Genomic DNA, 21,522 nt, shown 5'->3' on the forward strand with positions numbered 1-21,522 from the left:
CCTCCTGCAGAGCGGCCTGGTCTGAAGCGCTGGACCTGAGCCCACCCCTACAGGCCCTGCTGAGTCCTCTGTGACTCGTAGACCAGGATGGGTCCCCGTGGAGAGACGGGAGAGGCTCGTGGGCTCCTCCAGCCTGTTGGGATCAGTGGCGGGCGGGCGGGGGGGTCTCCAAGGCTCACCCACAAGTCCACGGTTGCCATATCAACCTGAGCTCACAGGTCTAGCTTCCCCTCTCGCCTTCTCCATCACCCGGCTCGGGCAGGGTCATGCTGCCCCCAGGACAACATTTTATGTTTATGAACATCCACAGGGGGTGATGGGTTGTCAGGGCCCTGCCATCAATCTTCTCTCAGGAAACCTGTCTGGCCCTATGTAAGTGGTCGATATAAGTGCCACATGTTGGACTCCCAGCTCCCAGTGCAAAGAGAGAAACTGAGGGAGAGGCGATGACTGCACGCCCATGGGCTCTGACCGCTCCCCCCCCGCCCCCCGCCCCGCCACCAATCCCCGGCACCAATGTCCTGCTGGATGTAACAGCCTGGCTTTCTTAGAGCCTCTGTCCAGGATGGCCGCGAAACGGTGCAGGGTGTAGGCACCTCAGGGCAGCTTGGACAGCAGAGCCCCTGCCCCAGGCTACTGGTTCCTGGATGCCCAGTGTGGGAGGGGCGGGAGCCTCTGGTCCTGGTCGCGATCATTCCTCCACAGCTATTTCCACCCTTTCGTTGACGCCGTGTTCTCACCCTTCCCTCCACCTGACTACTGGGTTGGCTGGGGCGGAAGCAGGAGGCAGAGGGGCTCCTGCCCTTGGATGCTCTCAGCCGAGCTGGCGATTCTCAAGCAGGAAGCAGCTCTGCCCTCCACGCTTCCTCTCCACCACCCCCCACCGCTACCCCACCCCTTCACAGAGCCCTGTGGCTTCGGGCCTCACCTCGGTAATCACCCAGCCTCCGCCCCCGCCTCCTGGCAGGGTTATCGAAATCGCCCTCTTCTTCGGCCACAAGCCACCTACCTTCCATCCGCCCTTTGGCAGTGGAAGCCCCTTTCCCTCCAAGTGGAAAGTGGTTCTTTTCTTCCTAAAGACCTCCCCCTTTCTCACATTAGGTCTCATCCCTTACATCTCGTCCCACTCACTCCGTCTCGCAAAACCACCCCACAACCCATCCTTCTAGTCATTTTGCTCTCTGGAGCGGCGGCTATGTCCTCGCAAGGCTCACAGCCGCCACCGTTCCTCCTCCTCAGGGCCACTGGAGAGAGAAGCCCGGTCCAAACCGGGAGGCAGTTGTTTGGTCTTCGAGTAGGAACTGCCAGGGGGCTCCATGCCATCGAGATGATTCCTCCCATTCCTGGCTGGCTCATTTGCCTCCTCCCGGCCACTGGAGAGGGACAGTTCTGTGGACAGTGGCTCCGAGCCAGCCGTCCTGGCAGGATTCAGGTGGGCAAGACAAACACATGTTCCTTATTCTCCTCTGGCTGAACCAAATCAAGCCTGATTCTTTCTCATCCTTCCCATGAAATGGTCTAATTAACAATTAGACTGGTCTCGTCTGGTCAAGAGAGCCAGCTAGTCACGTTCAGGAATTTCCCCCTCTTCTAGGCTTGTCCCCACTGCCTCTCTTCCTGCTGCACCAGTGCTAACACTCCATGTAAAGGACATCATGATGGCAACGGGGGGTCCTTGGCCTGTCACCGTCCTTCCCCAGGTGTATCCAATTCCCTTGTGGCTCTCAGGTGTCACCAGTGCCCTTCCACTCTGTCCCCAATTCTTCCACAAAGCGTCCATAGCTTCACCATGGCCTGGTTCACACCGGCTCCCCTCATCCTTCTGCAGCCTTGGGGGGGACACGGGAAGCTTTGGCTGGCTTCCCAGGCCCTTCTTCCCCATAGGAAACTTGGGGCTCTCTGTAGGTTCTTTCTCTGCCCCTCTCACCCCCACTTGCTATCATCTCTGTGAGGTTATTGGCCAACAGAGCCCCAGAAAGGATGGGGAAGTACAAGTCTGCTCTACCCTGGGATCCCCAAACTAGAAAGGAGCTTGCTACATCCCTCCTGCCCCGTCTGTTCCCAGAGCATCTTCCACCATGACCAACCCTCTCGGGTCTCTCTCCTAACTCGTCTCTCTTCCTTTCTAGAACCTTCTAGTCTAACAGAAGGATGGGGAAGAGCTGGGAAACAGCCTGGCTCCGATGGTCTCCTTCTCTTTCTCAATTCTTCTGCCTCATGTTTTTGAGCTTAGAAATAAAGAATTCACCCGTTTCTCGGGTCCTTCAGAGATTCCCAAATACCGGGTGATTCATGTCCAGTTGTCTGCATACTGGGGAAAGCTCTTTGGAGCATAATGAGCAAAGACAGTGTTCAATGAGCATCACGAGGGAAAGCACACCAGCAAATGTGCCACATCCGTCCACCACATCAGAAACGTCGGAACGCGATATCTGCTACTGGGATTTGGGGCCGGGGGTTCCTTCTTCTGCGTAGGTCTTTCCTTCCTTAGATCCTGCTGGTCATGGTATCCTGGCGGACGAGCTGGACCCTGGAAGGCTGGTGGGCCATGATGTCCGTGCGGAATTCTTTGATGACAAAATAGTAGCAGAAGACATCTAGGCAGCAGTTGATGTTGGAGAAACACATGGACAATTGCAAGAACAAGCTGATGTTCTGCTTAGCTCTGCACTCCACAATAAAGCCATTCCGTACCAGGAACTGCAAGAAGAAGCCCAAATGGACCGGAAGAAAGGAGACCACGAAGACAGCCAGGCTGGCTGCAATTGTCCAGATGCAGGCCTTCTGCTGGACACAGTCCTCGGTGAGGCCCTGACGGCGGACCAGGATGTGAATGCTCCTGGAGGAACAGAAACCCATGACACCCAGGGGAAGAAGGAAGCCGAACACCTCAAGGGGGAAGAAGACCTGGGGACTCCAGGTGCCATCGGACATGTTGTGGAAGCACGTGTACTTTTCCACCTTCCCGTGGAAGCTGTAGATGGGAGTACTCCCCGCCCACACGAGGACCCAGATGGTGCAACAGATCCCAAAGATCTTCCTGGGGGACCGGAGGTGGCTGACCAGGAACGGGTACCGGATGACCAAGAATCTATCCAGACTAATGAAGCAGATAGTGAAGACACTCCCGTACATGCTAACGAAGTAGACGCACTCCACGAAGGTACAGACGGAAGGATGGGGAGCCCATACGTTGGACATCGCCATCTTGAACGGAAGGGACAGCACCAGCAGCAGGTCAAAGACTGCCAGGTTGATCATGTAGATGGAAGTGGCAGCATAATTTGGCCACCTCTTCTTCAGGAAGGTGCTAAAGCCTCGGATGGCCAGCACGTTGAGGAGGAAGCCCAGGAGGAAGGTGGGGATGTGGACGGCCAGCTGCACCGTCCCCATCAGCTCATCCACATCGCTGAAGGAGCAGCTCCGGCTTCTGTTTAGCTGCTGACTCATGTTCTTTCCTACAACACCAACAGCAGATTAGACGAAGTTCCTCTCGCTCTCTCCAAGTGATGGACCCAAGTGACTTTGTCCCACCGCCATTCGTGCCCATTAAATAACAATTCGAAAATGCAAGAAAACATTGCCTCTAATCCAGCTGCCCAAGTATAACCACTATTACCTTTTTCTGTGTACCATTCCAGACTCTCTCACACTCGCACACACACGTGCACACGTGTGTGTCCCTTTTTTCTTTTACAAAAATGGAATTGTGTGTGAACATCTGTCCTTTTCTTCAGTCGGAACTTTTTCTGTTGAAAGTAGTAACAATCACCAGGATGCCTGGGTGGCCCAGTTGGATGAGTGTCCAACTTCAGCTCGGATCGTGATCTCACGGTCTGTGAGTTCAAGCCCCATGTCAGGCTCTCTGCTATCAGTGCGGAGCCGGCTTTGGATCCTCTGCACCCCACCCCTCCCCCGGCCCCGCTGTCTGCACCTCCCCTGCTCACTCTCTCTCTTTCAAAAATCAAGAAACATTTAAAAAGAAGAAGAAGAAAATAGTAACAATGACATAAACCTGACCCAAACTGGCTTAAGCAAAGCGAGAATTTCACACCGCTGAGAACATGAGAACTAGGGCAGGGCTGACGAGCTACAGCTTGACCGGAACTCAAATGGTGTTTCGGGGACCCAGACCCTCTTTGCATGCTGTCTGTCTGCTCCCTGCCACCCGCATCCAAGAAGGCTAGACAGAGTTGACCCCACCCCTGCCCGAAGGGCTGGTCACAGACACGGTGACTAGTTGTTCATTGGTTCAGGGATAGACATTTGACCCACTCAGGACAAAAAGCAACAGTAACTCTTACTTGGGTTTCTAAGAAGGGGGTTGGGGCTCTCTCTCAGTGGACTTGACGTTGGAAAGACATAAAGTCTAGAGGTGCTGCAGCCCCTTGTACATCAAGGAGAAAACCAGACAGAAAATGGAGAGACATGGAAGAAAGGACATTCCCAGAGGGAATGTGACGGCTTGAGTTCTCCACGGGGCAAAGAAAGGCTTTTACACAGGTGGACAATTAGAGCTGGTCTCAAGGACAAGAGGACCAGGCTGCAGTGTGGCTGCACGGGGAAGCTGGTTGTCAACAGACAGAAGATCCCAAGTCAGGGCTTCCGATCAGGCCAAAGATGAGGGTCCAAGGCAGGACCTGGCCAGGTCTCACTTAAGAGCTGGCCAAATTGGGGAGAGGGGGCCGGGTGCACGCCCTTGTGGACTTCTGTATCGTGGTAGGCGACTGCCTTGGTTCAGTGGGCTGTGTAGCTTATAAACAGCAGAAATCTGTATCTCACAGCTCTGGGGGCTGGAAGTCCGAGATCAGGGTGCCAGCACAGTTGGGTGAGGGCCCTCTTCCAGGGTGCAGACTGCCAACTCCTCTCTGTGTCCTCACGTGGTGGAAAGAGGACAAGAGGGCTCTTCGGGGTCTCTTTTCTAAGACCACTGATCCCATCCACAAGGGCTCCGGCCTCAGGATTTAATCACCTCCCCCAAAGCCCCACCTCCTAATGCCACCACCTTGGGGGTTAGATTTCTGCATTTGAATTTGGGAAAGGGAGGTTGGGACACAAAGGTCCGTAACGGTGGTCCTGGAGCAGATCAAAGCCAGGGCGTGTGCAGCCCAGTGGACAGAGAATTCAAATATGAGCCTGATTCCACCCAAGCTCCTTTCTCCCGCCCCCAACAGATGAGCGGGTGTGGCTGGTCTGAGGCGCTGGGCGTGCCAGGTCCTAGAGCACACAAGGTCGCTGCATGTGGGAGGTCAGTCGCTCTGGGCCACAAACTACTCATTAGGACTCTCCTGCCCTCAGTGACTTCCTGGCAGCAGGGGCTGAGGTCCAAAATGTCGATGTGGCAGGGAGAAGGTGCCAACATAGTCTGTGACCAAGAACCCTGTACTAGCGACCAATGCAGCTATCAGCTGAGCTCGTGTTGTTCTACTAGGTTTTTTTAAGTATATGTATTTATTTTGAGAGCGAGAAAGTGTGCGCACATGCACACGAGCCAGTCAGGGAGGAGCAGAGGGAGGGAGAGACAGAGAATCCCAAGCAGGATCCCCACTGTCAGCACAGAGCCCAGAGCCCAATGCGGGGCTTGAACCCATGAACCGTGAGATCATGACCTGAGCCCAAGTCAAGAGTCAGACACTTAACTGACTGAGCCACCCAGGCGACCCTAGTTTTTTTTTTTTAATTGAAAAAGTATTCCATGCATTCCATAAGATATTCAGACAATACAAAAAAGAAAGAAAAGAAAGGAAAAAGAAAGAAAGAAACAGAAGCCCCTATTGTACCCCAGGGCCTCAGTTGTCTTTTCCAGAGGCAACCACGGTTAACAGTTCTGTGCATACTTTTTCCAGAAATTTTCCAAAGATAGGCATACACACACACACACACACACACGCATACACACACATATACATACATACATATATACATATGATGCTTCTTTAAATTTGGAAAATATTACACCCACAGCTCTTTGCTTTGTCACTTTGCAATGTTTCTTGGAAATTGTTCCACGTCAACATCGATGAATTGACTTTTTCTTCTTAATACGCACTGTTGTTTCTTGTTGTGAGGAGATACCACAACTCATTTAGCTAATAGCCCTACTCACGAACATTTAGGTTTTCTAGGGGTTTTAGGGAACAAAAACTTCCACAACAAACATCTGTGTGACTTATTTCTTTGCTCCACAGATATGGGTAAGAGAATTCCCATTCTGCTATTGTCTTTTAGTATAATTCCCTTATAAGCCTTTGGGAAGGAAGGATTTGGGTATTTTTGAGACCCTATATAGAATGCCATTCCCAGGGCGCCTGGGTGGCTCAGTCAGTTAAGCATCTGACTCTTGATTGAGGCCCAGGTCATGATCTCACGGTTCATGAATTCGAGCCCCATGTCAGACTCCACACTGACAGCAGGGAGCCTGCTTGGGATTCTCTCTCTCTCTCTCTCTCTCTCTCTCTGCCCCTCCCCCAATCTCTCTCTGTCTCTCTCAAAATAAATTAACATTAAAAAATATATAAAAGAATGCCATTCCCAAACCCTCTCTAACCGCTAGCAAAAAAGAATATATTTTTGTATCATCCATGGAGAACTATGTGTTAAACATTTAACATACATTGCTTGATTTGGCGGTTTCCTATGTGTTAACTATGCTTAGGGGTTTATATCACAAAGGATGTAGGAAAATGTATTTCCTCACATTTAAAGCTTCGTGCTCCCGAGGTGTCTGCGAAGAGCGCCTCCTGGAGTTGTGCAGTGGGGAGCCCCAGGCGCACCTGCTCCCACTGGAGGACACCTGTCAGAAACACAAGCTGGCAGGCTGCTTCCTCCCGGCTAAAAATGCCAAAATATCCCCAGGCCTATCTCAGAAAATAGCTAGAATAACTTAGAACCAGCAAGAGAAATTTCAAAAATGATGACAAAGGCAGGCCAGAAAAAAAAAAAAAAAAAAAAAAAACAAAAAACAAATCCCGGTCTCACCGGAAAGTGTTGCAACACCAAACAGGAAGACTCGATTGGCTCAGAGAAGTCACCTTCAATAGCAGAAGCAGCAGTAAGCCAAGAGCCACAAGAATAAGAGCAAATATAGGTTTGTTTTTAAAGAAATTCAACGAGGCTGCAAAAAAGAGGAACTCAGGCGTCCGTTTTTTAGCTGGGTCATGCTCAGGCGTCCTCCATGGAAGAATCTACTGCATCACCAGTGGTTCAATGACTACAACTAAAGCGGCCAAGAAAAAAAGTCAGTGATGCTCAAAGGTAAAACCCAACCCAGCCCCAGCATGGGGCTGAGTCAAACAAACCAAAGAAAAACAAAGGGAGAAAAATGGTCTGACGGAGGCTGGGGCTTGTCTGACTCGATGGCACCGGGTGTATGTGTGGGAAAGAGACACAATTCAGCTATCAGTGTTCTCCGGGAGGACCATCCTAAAGGGCACATTTGAATTACTGACAGACTTCAAATGGCAACTTTTCAAATGGAAATCTTTGAAGTCAGAGAAAGCACTCTATGGACTGTCAAAAAGAAATTAGGTTGAAAAAAAAAAAAAAACCTTCCAGCTAAAGGCAGAGTAAGCAGAGCATCTGGAAAATTAATCCTCTGAATTCCCTCGGAAAGTTCAAGGAAACCATCTTTCTAAAAAAAACCTTCTTTAAAAAAAAGATCAGGAACATCTCTGGAAGAAGATAAAAAGGCTCCAGCCTGCAGCAAGAGATAAAGCAGTCATTTTTCTCGAAGATCAGCTGCCAACAACGGCCAGTCCACTTGTGCTAGGAGCCAGCAAGCTCCCCACACTTGACCTGTTGCCAGGGGCCCTCGATAGTTCCTGTTCTCGCCAACCCGGGGATCCGCACCAACCCACCTGTCCACCTGTTGCATTGAGGTGGGGGGTGGCGGGGTTGGGACGCTGAGAAGCAGACGCTGAGACAGGAGTAGACATTTGAGAGATTTCTTGGGACAAATGTCGGTGCGGGATAAAGAGGAGAGGCAGGTCGGACACCTGTGGAAGGAGAGAGGGAAGGAAGCCTTCTGTGGGAGGAGAGTCAGCGCACGGTGAGGCTCTGAAAACCTGCTGGCCGGACCACTGGGGAGCCCCTAAGCTTGGGTGGCCTGGTGGAGGGGTCCCAGGTCAAGCGGGAGTCACCCAGGACTAGTGCCTCTGCCGGGCTCGGTGATTGGCTGGAAGCAACACAAGGACAGTGTGGCCCCAGGACCACCATCACTGTGGAGCTGAAGGGGCAGAGCTGGGCTGTAAGTCACCAGTGCTCCCACGGGGCAGCGGGGTCTCCTGAAGGGGGACGCTGGAGCAGCCACCTGATGGCCACCCCTGAGGCTGTCGTAATGCTTCTATTTACGTCACAAGCTGGGTAGCGTGTGACGTGCAGTAGTGGGGACGTTCCCGATTCCCATTCCCATCAGGACCATCCAAATGTGTTCTCTTTCTTCAGCAGGGATGGTGGGTCTGATCGCCTCACAAGAAGCATTTGAACGGGCCCTGGTTCCAGCCTCGGACCAGGAAGGAAATAGAATTGAGTGGGAAGAGGTCACGGGTCAAGCAAATCAGATGTGTGAAGAGACCTGAAGGGCCCAAGATGACCTTGGTTAGTCACCGACAGGCAGCGGGGGGCCTGAGAGATGGGGCTGAATCGGAAACAAAGAAGATGAGAACTTGGATCAGAGAAGCCATGTTTCGTGCCAAATTTATGGAAAGAGAGCCCCTCCCAGATGTTCCGCTCCCATCTTTAGATGGCATTAATATCGAGGCCTACAAACGTCTGTGAATAAACAAAGCAAATTCCTTGGAAACTTCTCTGAAAAAGTAATTCACGACGGAAGAGGTCGGAGGGAGAAAATGTGGGCACGAGTCTTTCCTACCCATCGGGGTTGCTGTGACGGTGTGAAGAGCACAGAAAACTACCCTCAGAAATGTGTGGCTTCCAGAAAGAAATGGACTCCAAGACGCAAAAATTTAGACCTCCGTGAGGTAATGACAACAAAGAATGAAAATATCAAGGTGGAAAGCTTAGGGCAGAGCATCAAAAGCAGGGAACCACGAAGAGACGTCAGTTATGATGACTATGGTTACAAATGTAAACTTAAAAGAAAAGTGCTGTAAAAGAGGTCACTTAAAAAAGACAAGAGGTAGGGGCGTCTGGGTGGCTCCGTCGGTTAAGCATCCGACTCTTCATTTCGGCTCAGGTCATGATCTCGCGGTTTGTGAGTTCGAGCCCCACCCTGGGCACAGAGACTGCTTGGGATTCTCTCTTTCTTTCTGTCCCTCCCTCAAAATAAATAAATTAACTTAAAAAAAAATAGTAACGGGGCGCCTAGGTGGTGCAGTCGGTTAAGTGACCGACTTCGGCTCAGGTCATGATCTCGCGGTCCGTGAGTTCGAGCCCCACGTCGGGCTCTGTGCTGACAGCTCGGAGCCTGGAACCTGCTTCGGATTCTGTGTCTCCCTCTCTCTCTGCCTGTCCCCAACTTGTGCTCTCGCTCTCTCTCTCTCAATAATAAATAAACATTAAAAATTTTTTTTTAATTAAGGTAAAAAAAATAATAACAAATTTTTTTAAAAGACAAGTGGTAATCCCTTAGATCAATTAATGAAGAAGGAAGAATGCCCTTGGAGTGGTGGGGGCAGGGATGGTGGTGAGTAATAGGACACGGGCAAAGCAGATATTCCATAAAAGGAAATTAAAGTTATTGTTCCGGGGTTTTTTTCACTTTGATAATTACAGAGAATGTAACAGGTTTTTTTTTAAACCTTGAAGTAACTAACCACGGACTATTAAAAACAGGATGCATATCTTCAAATCACCAAAGAAGATAGAAACAAACAAACAAATCAGACCATATAGCAAAGGAGTAAATAAACTGGAAAAAGAAACTGAGCAGAGAAATTACAATAAACATAAAAAAGTCATGCTTTCCTTATTAACTAACGTTTTTAGGTCAGCTATGAAATACAACTCTTTGTTGCTTATAAAGGACACACTTAATGACAGAGAAATGTTCAACGTAAAAGTCCTATGATGGTATAGCAGACAAATCTGGATAAAAAGAAAGTCAGTGGTAATATTCATATCAAGCATTATAGAGTTTAATAAAGCCACGCATCAGAACCAAGGTTATTTAACATTAACAAAAGAAAAATTATGAAGGCCGATAGAGTTATCTTATGCACTGAATAATAGTCTATAAAAGTACAAGAAGTCTAATCGCTAGAATCTGAAGGGCCATTGGCAAAGACACGGTATAGCATCAGACTCCAATGTACTATAAACTTGAACAGATCAAGTAAGCAAGATATAAGTTGGGATGTAGAGTTATATAAACAATAGAATGAATATAATTTGATTAAAAGCTCTTGAATTTGGTTTGAAACAGAAATGTAATCTACTCTTTTCTCAAGTATCCAAAAAAAAAAAAAAAAAAATTGCCAAAATGAATTATCTGCCTACCAAGAACAAAATCTTCTATTAAAAAAAAAAAGCAGAAATTATGTTGGCTATATTCTGACCACAATATATAGAAACCTAGGAGATTTTCTTTCTGTTAAAAAAGGTTAACATCAAGAAATATACTAGGGAAGGAAAATATACAAATAATGTCAGACAAATGATGTTCTTTCTTTATGAAGAGTATAAAAAACATATACATTATCAAGACCCTCAACAGACAAACAGGCAGAGGACACAAACAGTTCCCAGAGGAGGATTTACAAAGACATAAATTTTTGCTCATCATCTCAATAAAGAAGCTGGTAAGGGTTCTGTGAAACAGTCATTGACATGCTGGTAAGTACACACAGCTTCTTGACTTGATCATTCACAGTACAAGTCAAAGAAATGTTATTAATCTCTCATCCGGTGATTAGAAATTTACCTCAAGTCAATTATGAAAAAGAAAAGTTGTGTACAGAAACGTGTTTACTTTAGCATTTTTTTCTGATGGCAAAAAACGCACAAACTTTTAAATAGAAACAGGAGCTTAATTTCAGGATGGTAAATCTACTCAATGGAAATTTTTTCTGTCTGATTATGTTATGTTTATGCTGACTATGCTAAGTAAAAAACCCACAAACTACAGAACTATACATTCAGAATGACTTCAACTATGATTTTAAAAGCCCACACACAGGGAAAAAAAACCTAGAAAAAACTTTCCATATGCCAAACATTGGTCGCGTTCTAACAGGTAGTGGGTGCATAGTCAATCTTTTATCTCCTTCTCTTTTTCTCTCTGTATATATTTTTCCAAGTAATTAGCGGTGACACAAAAACAATTTTAATTTTTGTAAGGTGTAGCAAATGCTAGGAGAAAAGTAAGAAGAGGCTTTGACTTTCCCTTAAAAGAAGAAAAGTCTGGGTGTGTGTTTGAGGCACGGCAGGGGTGGGAGTGAGGCTCATACAAAATTTAAAGAAATGCTTTGAACTAACCAGTGCTCAGCTGATGAAGCATAGATCTTGCCAGGTCAAAGATGAACATCTCAACACGCAACGTCTGAGAAACTTGGGAACAAAGCACGAAGTGACAGAGAGGATTGGAAGTCACAGGTGAGAGAGCAGATGCCACCTAAGAGAGGAGAAATGGCCACAGAAACCTGATGTGTGATTTAAAAAGGAAAAGTTTCGGGGCGCCTGGGTGGCTCAGTCAGTTGGGAGTCTGACTTCGGCTCGGGTCATGATCTCACAGTCCGTGGGTTTGAGCCCCTGCTGACAGCTCAGAGCCTAGAGCCCCTTTCGGATTCTGTGTCTCCCTCTCTCCCTCTCTCCCTGCCCCTCCCCTGCTCATGCTCTGTCTCTCTCTCTCTCCTTCAAAAATAAATAAACATTAAAAAAAAAAAAAGTTTCATCTGTCCATAGGTCAGCCATTAGGAGTAAAGAGCGATACAAAAAAACATTCAAAATGCTGATCAGCAATGGAGAGAGGGGCAAGGGAAGGGAAGATATTTAAATAAATCCTCCCAAAGTCTGGACAGCTGTTAATAGAAACAAATGTGGGAGTTCAAACTTAAATAGTTTCTAAATTCGATATTCAGGTTAAATTATCTTGTCTATCGTAAAGAAACACAAGGAAGAGAAAATTCACAATAGAAACTAAACATGAAAAAACTGCCATGTCTCTACGTAGACAGTAACCCCGTGGAGGTTTACAGAAATGTAACATTTATAATAAAATTATAATACTCCTTAAAAATGATAATACTCATATAAAAAGGAGCACTCATAAAAAAAAAAAAAAAAAAAAAAAAAAAAGCCCAAACCCAATCCTCTTTTGCCAGTAAGAAACACAGAGAAAACAAAGAGACACAGACAGAGTAAAACGATGGGGTAATCTCTGGTTTATCAGGCACACAGAACTCTAGAAAAAAAGGGAGTATGACAAAGTCATTTTTTTTTTTTTAGTAAAAATAGAGAGAGTAACATATAGACTTTCCAAAGGTCAAAGTTACAATAAATAATTAAAACATAAAACAATTTATGTTCCAACGTGCACAGCAAAGAAACACGTAATGGGAACGCACCAGAAATGCACAAAACAGTAGAAACGGAAATATAATTGTAGGTAGAGACCTTAATGCTCCCCTCTCAGAGTATCATCGATCAAGTGGACAGAGAACTTTCAAGCTCTGAATAGCCCAATTAAAAAGGCAGATCGGTGAGGACTGCATCATAAATCAGGGGAATAGACTTTTCTTGCAAGAAGACAAGGATCTTTTGCCACATTTATCCCAGGAATGGGCCCCGCCGAGTATGCCCCGGCGGTGCCACCCTTTCTGTTCTCAGACCACAAAGAAGACAGCACTATTTGCTGAGCACCATGATATTAATAATATATAATAGGTACTTCTATGCATTCTCTTAAGTAGTCTCTTAAATAACGTGTGAGTCAGAGATAAAATCAGAACTATGTCACTGAAATATTGGGAAAGAACCAATGTTTATACACAAAACACAGAGGCAGCCACAGCGTAAGGGGAACAGGGGACTCGTAAGTATTCTTGCAAACACAAAAGCCAGAGAGGAATGATGGCAACCAGGCCTACATTTAGAGAATCTGGAAGAGGAACACGGGGAGACAGAGGTCTTTGTGCTGTTTTGGTAACCTGGGCACTCGCAGCTGGGGCTGCACGTGGACAGGCAAGGAAGCCACAACCCAGGGAGACCGTGGAAAGGACTGGAGTTGCCCATGGTCTATATAAGAATAGCCATTTTAGCACCCTCAACGCTCAAGGCACGCTCCCCTGTATGACTCTGCAGAATGGGCTCCAGGTGCCGTAGAAAGAGACCTGTCTCGTTACTGGAGCACCTGACAGCAGACAGAGTGGCCTTGCTCTGTACTGAGCTCTCCGTCACCAGGCGTATGTAAGGACAGGCAGGAGATCCATTTATCCAGAATGTTGTCAAGGGAATTCACGCTTAATAAAGGTTTTTGGGTTTTTTGTTTTTTGTTTTTTTTTTAACCCTGAACTGGAATCTTCTGTCAATATATTAATGTTTCCTAATGTTTAGTAAAGAGGAGAGAAAATTGTGTGTGAAGAGGGACTGGCCTAGGAGTCCAAAGGCTCCTAGCTGCTCTGGCTGTGTGGCCTCCGTCTGGGTTCTCTCATCCGAACGGCACCGCCTAGCTCTGCGAGCCAGGAGCCCGTGGCCTCACCTTGCCGGCTCTCTTACTAAAGCAGGCTGGCTCTGGGCTGTGATTCCTGTGGCCGCCTAGGCCGGAGTCGCACTTGGGGCAGACCCCAGGCCTAGTAGGCACAGCTGTGGCATCCAGACCGAGCTGTGTGGCTCAGACCAAGCCAGCCCTCCTCCCACCAACAGAAGAACTTTCCAGAAACACCAGCAACAGTGAGAATGGAACTTTGGGAGGTTTGCGGGCTGAGACGGTCCACCCTCCCCCCTTTTGCTGCCAAACTCCTCATCCTCACGGAGCACTGTGGTGTGAGCCACCTACAAGATGGGAGGGCCAGCCATGGCTGAGAAGAGTTGGTACAGCCTGAGAAATGTCGTTTGAGGAGGAACACGCCCCTGGACCAGTGTCATCAGGTTCCTCGCCTGAAATTCCTGTCTCCTCTGGGAGTGCAGTGTTGAATCCCACAGGCAGAATATAAATATTTATTTGGATGCCATTATCTGCCACTAACACCATAGCATAAATAAATTCATCTGTCTACACCTGAGCTGGGCTTCTACAAGGGGGACACGATGTGAAAAGGAACAGGACACAGGCGGGACAGAGCACATAGAATCTCCCTGACTCCAAAGTTTTGCCGAAGCTGCACCCCGAGCCTGGCAGGTTGGAGTGGGGTTCAGAGAGTCAGAGAGGGGTCAGTTCAGGGACTTGAGATATGGCTGTTCCTGTGCTAAGTGCTCTCTGATGGCAACTCAGTACATTCCTGGACCGTTGTTATAATGATGCCCATTTGACAGGTGAGGACAGCGAGGCTCACAGAAGCTAGAGTCTACCCGAGGTCAAACAGATGGTGGGGGGCCTCACTGGCCCTCACGTTGAGTCTCTCCTTTATCTCCCCTCCCTCAACAGCATCACCAGTATCACCGGCAAGAGCCTCCGATATATCCAGGAGCCCCCAGCTCCCCCTTCCTCACTTTTTGGGGTGCCTGATTCCACTTACCGCCTCCTATTTCCCCTCAGACTCTCGCCTCCCCTCTTAAAAACCTCATCCCTTCCTTCAAGTGTCCACTGTCCTGATCCACCTGTATCACCTGACGTGATTTCCCTGCTGTGGCCAAGTGGGGCCAACCATCCGCGTGCACCGTAGGGGTACATATAGGGACTAATCCAGTTATGATATATAACAGCAGGCACAGCTTCCCAGTTGCTGACTGCATGGCCAAGCTCTTCCATCACTTACTGCTCTTAAGAGCCCCAGGAAGAAAAAACCATTATTGTTTCCATTCTCCAGAGGGGTCCACTGAGGCCGGGGAAGTTACTCACGGCCCTGGCCTGCCTGGAGCACCTTGCCCAGGGGCTAGAGGGTGATTCCTGACAGCGTGTGGTCTTGGGCTCTTGGTGCTTTCCAGGCCCAGGTTCCGGGAGGCAGGCAGTAGGGTCGGCAGGAGGTAGTGACACGCAAGCCAAGCCCCCCTGGGGAAGGCTCCCGGGCTGCCTACGGTGAGGTTTCCCCACCCCAGCAAGATGCTACAACCCTGAGTCAAATCAGGAGGAAGTTGAGGGTTCGTAGGAAATGTCACCGATAGTCAAGAACAAACCAGCCCTCCGCCTGCTACTGCTATTGTCGTGGAGGCTGCTGGGGGCTGCGGCCACCCCTTCCAACTGGGACGCCGAGTCTGGGCAGGTGTGGACGGAGCCCAGACCACAAAGCACCAGCAGGCCTCAGGAAGTCACCCGGCATCCAGGAAAACGAGGTCAGTCCGTGGCCTCTGTGTCTCGATTTTTCTAAGTGGCCCGGGGGGCTGTTACCTGTTGGGGGTCCGGTGCAGCTGAGTGAGCCGTGAGATGTCACTTGTCGTCCCAGCTCGGTCACCAGCCTGCCCTGGAGAGAACCACTTCCCTCTCTGGGGTTCGGCTTCCTTATCAGTGAAATGAGGGGGTGGGACCAAGATGCTTTTCAAATGGCTCTAGCCCCAGCCTTGTCTGGCGGGGGGGGGGGGGGGGGAGTTAAGGGTGGGCTCTTTCCCTTGGCTCTGGAGAGGGGCTGCGTGGGCGTCCCTCCCCACCAAGCGAACGAGAATGGAGCATGAGAAACATGTTTCTAGGGGGACGGTCTCACTCTTAGGCCCTCTGATGTTCACTCAGCTTCCGAAAAAAAACAGGGAGAAGTGGGGGGGCAAGAACCACGGCACGTGCAGAGGTGAGACACAACTGCAGAAAGGCTGGGGGTCACACAGGGACAGCCAGCGTCTGAAGAAGGCTGTCCCGACTTCCAGCCCTTCTGGGGTTCAGGATTCAGAACTGCCGTCCACACAAGGAGTGCGATGGTGCACGCCTTCAAGTTGAGGGGACTGGCGGGCCAGGAAGGCCCCAGCCCGGGGGACGCGTCAGCCCCTGTACATGCATCTTCAAGGGCCGGGCAGCAGGGCGGATGTGGGTAGCCGTGCCGGGCCCTGGCTTCCCACGCCAGGGCCTCCACCGCAACATGGTTCGGCCTTGGGCCACACAGTCCCCGAGGGCCCTTCAGGCAGAGATTTTCCCCGCGCCTCCCACATGCAGGGCTGGGAGAGCTGAGACTCACTCGTGGACCCTGGGTGGCTCTCAGCAGGGACCCCCTCAGAGATGGCAGCTGCTCAAGAGAGTCTGGGCCGAAACACCCTGACGGATTCAGCTTCGGTGCTGGGGAGGGACCAGGAGATCCCGTTAGAGACCAAAGCACGGGCTATTTTTATAGGCCGGGCATGCTGTGACTTTCGGGTGTCTACAGGAATAGAAACTCCCCATTCTGGGTAATTCATCCCAGCATAGGGCCATCTCTGTAGAAACAACAGCTGCGTGTGACCGTGGGGAGGTCGCCTGGCCCTCCAGAGCATGGGGTCCCCATCCCTGGGAGAAGAGGTTCACAGAGCCATATGACTCTGATCCTGCCCGTGCTTGTGCTATGGGCAGAACCAAGTTCACTCCCTGACCCGGGCCGCAAGCTGGCCTGGGAGTGAAGACAGCAAGGCCCCCGTAGGCCCCTGGCCCGATGTAAGCCCCCATGAGTCGGCCAGGCCTGGGCGTCGTGGGCGCAGCTTTGGAGGCTGGAAGCGTCCGGAAGGACAGGGAGGAGCCATGCAGGTGTCCAGGGCCTGTGGCGTCGGGAGCCCTGGGAAGGGGTCAGCACGCGGGGGCCCACGGCCGGTCACTCTCCACTCAGCCCCTCCTCAAAGGGAGCCTCGCCCCCTGGCTATCCTCTCTTTTGTAATTACTATTTCTGTTTTATTGCTGTTGCTTTTGATTTAGAATTTTGAGTACGTGCACATGATCCAAATACACACGTAAACACATACGGTAAGATGTCTCTGCCCAACCACTGGGCCCCCAAATCCAGTGCTCGCCCACCCTTCAGGGCACCCCTGATGACAGCTTCTTCCAGAGCTTCTATACCAACATATGTACATATATGTTCTCGTTTTCTCCCTCTTTTAACACAAAAAACTGTGTATGACATAAGCTGTGCTGCATACAAATCATCTCCCACCCTTACTTTTCTTTTTAATTTTTTAATGTGTGTTTATTTTTGTAAATTTTTTTAATGTTTTATTTATTCTTGAGAGAGAGAGAGAGAGAGACAGAGCAAGGGAGGGGCAGAGAGAGAGGAAGACCCAGAATCCGAAGCAGGCTTCAGGCTCCGAGCTGTCAGCACAGTGCATGACACAGGGCTCGAACTCACAAGCGGTGAGATCATGACCTGAGCCAAAGTCTGACGCTCAACTGACTGAGCCACCCAGGCACCCCAATGTGTGTTTATTTTTGAGAGAGGGAGAGAGAATGAGAGGGGTAGGGGCAGAGAGACAGGGAAACACAGAATCTGAAGGAGGCTCCAGGCTCTGAGCTGTCAGCACAGAGCCCGACGCGGGGCTCGTGGGGCTCGAGGGGCTTGAACTCACGAACCCTGAGATCACAAGCTGAGCTGAAGTCATCATGAGCCAAAGATGGACGCTTAACTGACTGAGCCACCCAGGCGCCCCGTCTCCCACCTTTTTTTGAAGAGTTTTGCTAATGACCTTCATCAGGAGCGTGATGGGGGACCCCGCCCGAGGCAGGAGCCTGTTTGGGCCAGAGAGACTCTCCTCAGGGGGAAGCCAGGCAGGGACTTGCCCAAGGCCCCACCCATCACTCTGGTCCCTCCATCTAGGTCCTCTCCTCCCCCTGCCCCCGCCCCAGGCCTGGGTAGTCACAAATATGAAGACTTTTTTCTCAGAAGATTCATTAAACCTCCCAGAAGCAGCCACCCTGCCCACCCTCTCACCTTCCCGAACAAATCAGAAGCTTTGGGAGCCTGGTGTGGGGGCAGAGGTGGGAGGTCCTGCCTGCCCACCAGCTGGGAAGCCCAGAGTAGGGGGCTCAGACCTCCAACCTTTCCAGTGTCCTGCGGTAGCATCTGAGCTCCAGAGTCACTTGGGGTGAGGAAAGAGCCACTCTGGGTTTGGCAAAGGACGGCTCCTCAGCACCTAGGGACTCACCACACCCTCTCCTGATGCTGTTTAAATTTCCTCCTTCAGCGACTGAAGTTCTCCCTGTACTCATGGAGCGTCTCTTCCAGAGACGAAGACTTGCCCACTGGGGGCATCACAGAGTGTAAGAGCTGGGCCAGAACCATCAGGATGCCCCCCAATCCCACCTGGGGGAGTTTCTCAGGGACCAGGGATGGGGGACAAAGTAGGGACAGAAGATGCCAGAAGCACAGAGAATAGCCTAAGTGCAGACAAAAGGAGGAAGGAAATTGACATCTTGGGTGAGGCCAGGAGTCTCTGTGCAGCTGAAGCCTGGGGACGTGGGGGGCTAGCCAGAGCCGAGACTGGGGGGGTGCTGGCCAGACAGGATAAAGGCAGGGGTGCTCAGAGGACCCGGGGAACAAATTCGGTGGACAGGAAACCATCCCATCAGGCTTTATAGTATAGTGCCTTTCTTCCAACAGCCACCCAAATCCAGCTACGGTGCGATGGGCAGTTCAGGGACTGGACACAGGACAGACCCACTCGGGTGGCAGGGCCAGGGTGGGGTGAGGGCAACAGCAGTAACAGGAAAGGAGTCGGGAGGGGAAGGGGGTCGCCGTCATCTGAGGCAGCCTGGTTCCAGTGAGAGCCTCAGGCAGCCCCAGGTTCAAGTAGCCACAACCTCACGTAGCTACTACGTCAACTTGGCTCTTGGCCTAACTTCTGGTAATTGCACTCATACATTCATCTAGCCAACAAGGATCCGTTGATCACGACTCTGCACCGGGCACTGGTGATCAAGACAGACAGTAGCACCTCTCTCAAAAACTGTTTTCAGGAGCTGGCGTGACAAGAGGGGTGCGGGGCTTGAGGCTGCTGAGACCCACCCCCAGCCCCCACTGCCATTGTGTCAGCCTCAATGGTCTCCGGGGAAAAGAACAACATAAAACACTGAAGGCGGTGGGCGGGGTGGGGGGAGGGGTCCCAGAAATGAGGGTGCCTCAGCAAAGAAGGGAGGGCAGGAGAAACTGAGGACCAAAAGGCAGGAAGAGGGGGATGGGTCCAGCCCCTCTGTGCCCTCCCACTCTCTGATCCAAAATTTCAGGCTCTGCCACAGTTCTGTCCCCAAGCTCGTCCTATGCATTTGGCCTGTACGACTCCACTGGAGCAGAAATGAGGCCCTTTTCTGGGGTCTGAACCGAGTCCCCAAGGGCCGCCCCCACGCTGCCCCACCCCCCTAGTTGCTTGAAAAGACAGCTGGACCGTCATAGCCACCCATACAGACCGAAAATGTTCGGCCTCCTTGGAAGTGGGCACCGGGTGGCTGGCAGCTTCAAGGTCACAACTCACAATGTCGAGGCAGGGTGGAGTAAAACACACAAGGGGGCAGCAACCCTTTAGAACTCACCCCTTCCCCTCCCACACGCCCCCTCCGGTTCTCACTGGAAATGTAGCATTGAGGTTGCAGGCCTCAAGTTCTGGACAACTGGGTGTGGGCTTTCCTTCCGTTTCTGCCACGGCTCTCGTAATTCTTTCAGAGCTCCCTGCTCCCTGCATCGTCCTGCCTGTAGCCATTTATGGCCCGAATTGGGGGGGCCCAAGTCCCCCTGAGCAAAGGCTGTCTTCAAGCCAGAGGCCGAAATTCCACATCAGGCAGAGAGGGCCCTTCACTGGGAAGGTTGTAAAGACCATGGAAAGACGGACACCCAAAGCCTCCCCTCTGGTTGCACTCAGGGGAGGAGAGGTTCTGTGGTTTATACACGAGAGGCCAGCACTTCTAGGGAGCCTCGGAACATCTCAGGACTCGAAGTGGATGCCCCCAGGTTAACACAAGAGCTTCTAGTTCAGGCTCCCCAATGCCCTGTGGGGGTGCAGGACTTTCCAGGCCTTTCCTCTGCTCCCACCTGGCAATCGGGGCGCCCTGCCACTCCTGCCTGGGCCCTGGGGGCTTCTGGCCTATAGCCTCGCCCGGCTTCTCTGTACCTGTCACCTGCCAGAAGCCGCAGCTATTGGGTTGCATTTGTATGTTTCCTAGAGACACGTGGGGGGTTGGAAAGGGTGGATCCTTTTGAAATCGTTTTCTTTTCATGTTTCCTTTTTTTTTTAATTTTTAAAAATGTTTTATTATTTATTTTTGAGAGAGAGAGAGTGCACGCAGAGGAGGGGCAGAGAGAGACAGACAGATAATCCAAAGCAGGTTCCAGGCTCTGAGCTGTCAGCACAGAGCTCCATGCGGGGCACTGACTCACGGACTGCGGGATCATGACCCGAGTCGAAGTCGGACGCTCAACCGACTGAGCCACCCAGGTGCCCCTCTTCATGTTTCCTTTTGCATAAAGTATACTTAAGTCCTTAGCCCACGTGTCAATCGGAGTTTAATATTTCCTTTCACACTTCAGCTATTAAATGTCTGTCTTATTTTTTGTGACGTGTTTTCTCCCCACACCACCCCTCCCGACCCCTCCCTATGGGCACACATTTTTATATTTGTTTTGCTGCATGGAAATTGTCGATTTGGGTGTTAACAGTACTTTCTTTTGTTCCCGTAAACTGTCTTGGGCACTTCGATAATGTGTGTATCTTCACTCCTCCACAGTTAGAGTAAGTATGGTATTCATTTCCTTCCTGGAAGTCTCTGAATTTTTTTTTTTTTTTTAGCCTAGGTTGGAGGATTAAAAACTTCTCCATTAGTGCCCGGCAGGTCAGAGTTACGGGGGTCCCAGCACCCCCCACCTCCCTGGGGTGAAGGAAACACTCTCACTCTCAGGCGAAAGCCCTTTGTCCCGAGCGCCTCTTGCCCCCCACATGGAGTCTTCCACTTCTGCTTACTCATTGTCATCAAATACCTGCCCGTCCCACCACCGCTATCACCCCAGCCCTGCAAGGAGACTTCATTAATGACAGAGACACAACCCTCCACCATTTATATCGGGAGTCCTAAGGGTCAGTGAGCGATGCACTTTATAAATAAACTCAGTACGTTCTCCAAACCACCCATGAGGTGTAGACTATCACTAGCCTCATTTACAGGTGGGGAAACTGAGGTGCAGCAAGGCCGAGTCACGAGTCTACACGTGCCCCAAGAGCACAGAGCAGAGCTGAGGCTGGAAATGGCGGTCTTAGGGCTCCAGCAACCCTTCTTGGCCGAAGGTCAGCCCTTGTGCCAAGCTCCCCCAGCTCCCCACATCCACGACACCTTTGCCTCCAGCTTCACAGAGAAAATCTGGCGAGTCAGGCATGAACCTCAGGCTCTTTGTCCTCAAACCAGTGCTGTCTGCACCCAACCAACAACCTCAAGGTGCTTCTGCAGCTGAGAGGAACTCACCCCCACCTGCAGCCCATCCCACCTGTCTCCTCAGGGGACTCTACTCCCTCAAGCTGTCACTGCGGTTTCTGAGAGGTGGCCGCAGG

General features: G+C 50.5%; 1 protein-coding gene across 4 annotated transcripts in view; it reads right to left on the reverse strand.

Moving 5' to 3' along the window:
• Positions 1-511: 511 nt before the first annotated feature.
• GPR55 (G protein-coupled receptor 55) overlaps positions 512-21,522 on the reverse strand; it is a 43,061-nt gene continuing 22,050 nt past the window's right edge. The window contains exons 1-2 of one of the 4 annotated variants that reach the window (XM_042950464.1): positions 15,440-15,531; positions 512-3,458 (exon numbers count right to left, since the gene is read on the reverse strand). In XM_042950464.1, the coding sequence (XP_042806398.1) occupies positions 2,488-3,450 (963 nt within the window). In that variant the 5' untranslated portion in view covers positions 3,451-3,458; positions 15,440-15,531 and the 3' untranslated portion in view covers positions 512-2,487. Of the gene's footprint in view, positions 3,459-6,697; positions 6,897-7,855; positions 7,995-15,439; positions 15,532-21,522 lie in introns of those variants that run through there. The other 3 variants (XM_042950463.1, XR_006205747.1, XM_042950462.1) reach the window with 3 other exon arrangements.

Source organism: Panthera leo, chromosome C1 (genome assembly GCF_018350215.1).
Source record: "Panthera leo isolate Ple1 chromosome C1, P.leo_Ple1_pat1.1, whole genome shotgun sequence".
NCBI classification, from domain to species: domain Eukaryota; kingdom Metazoa; phylum Chordata; class Mammalia; order Carnivora; family Felidae; genus Panthera; species Panthera leo.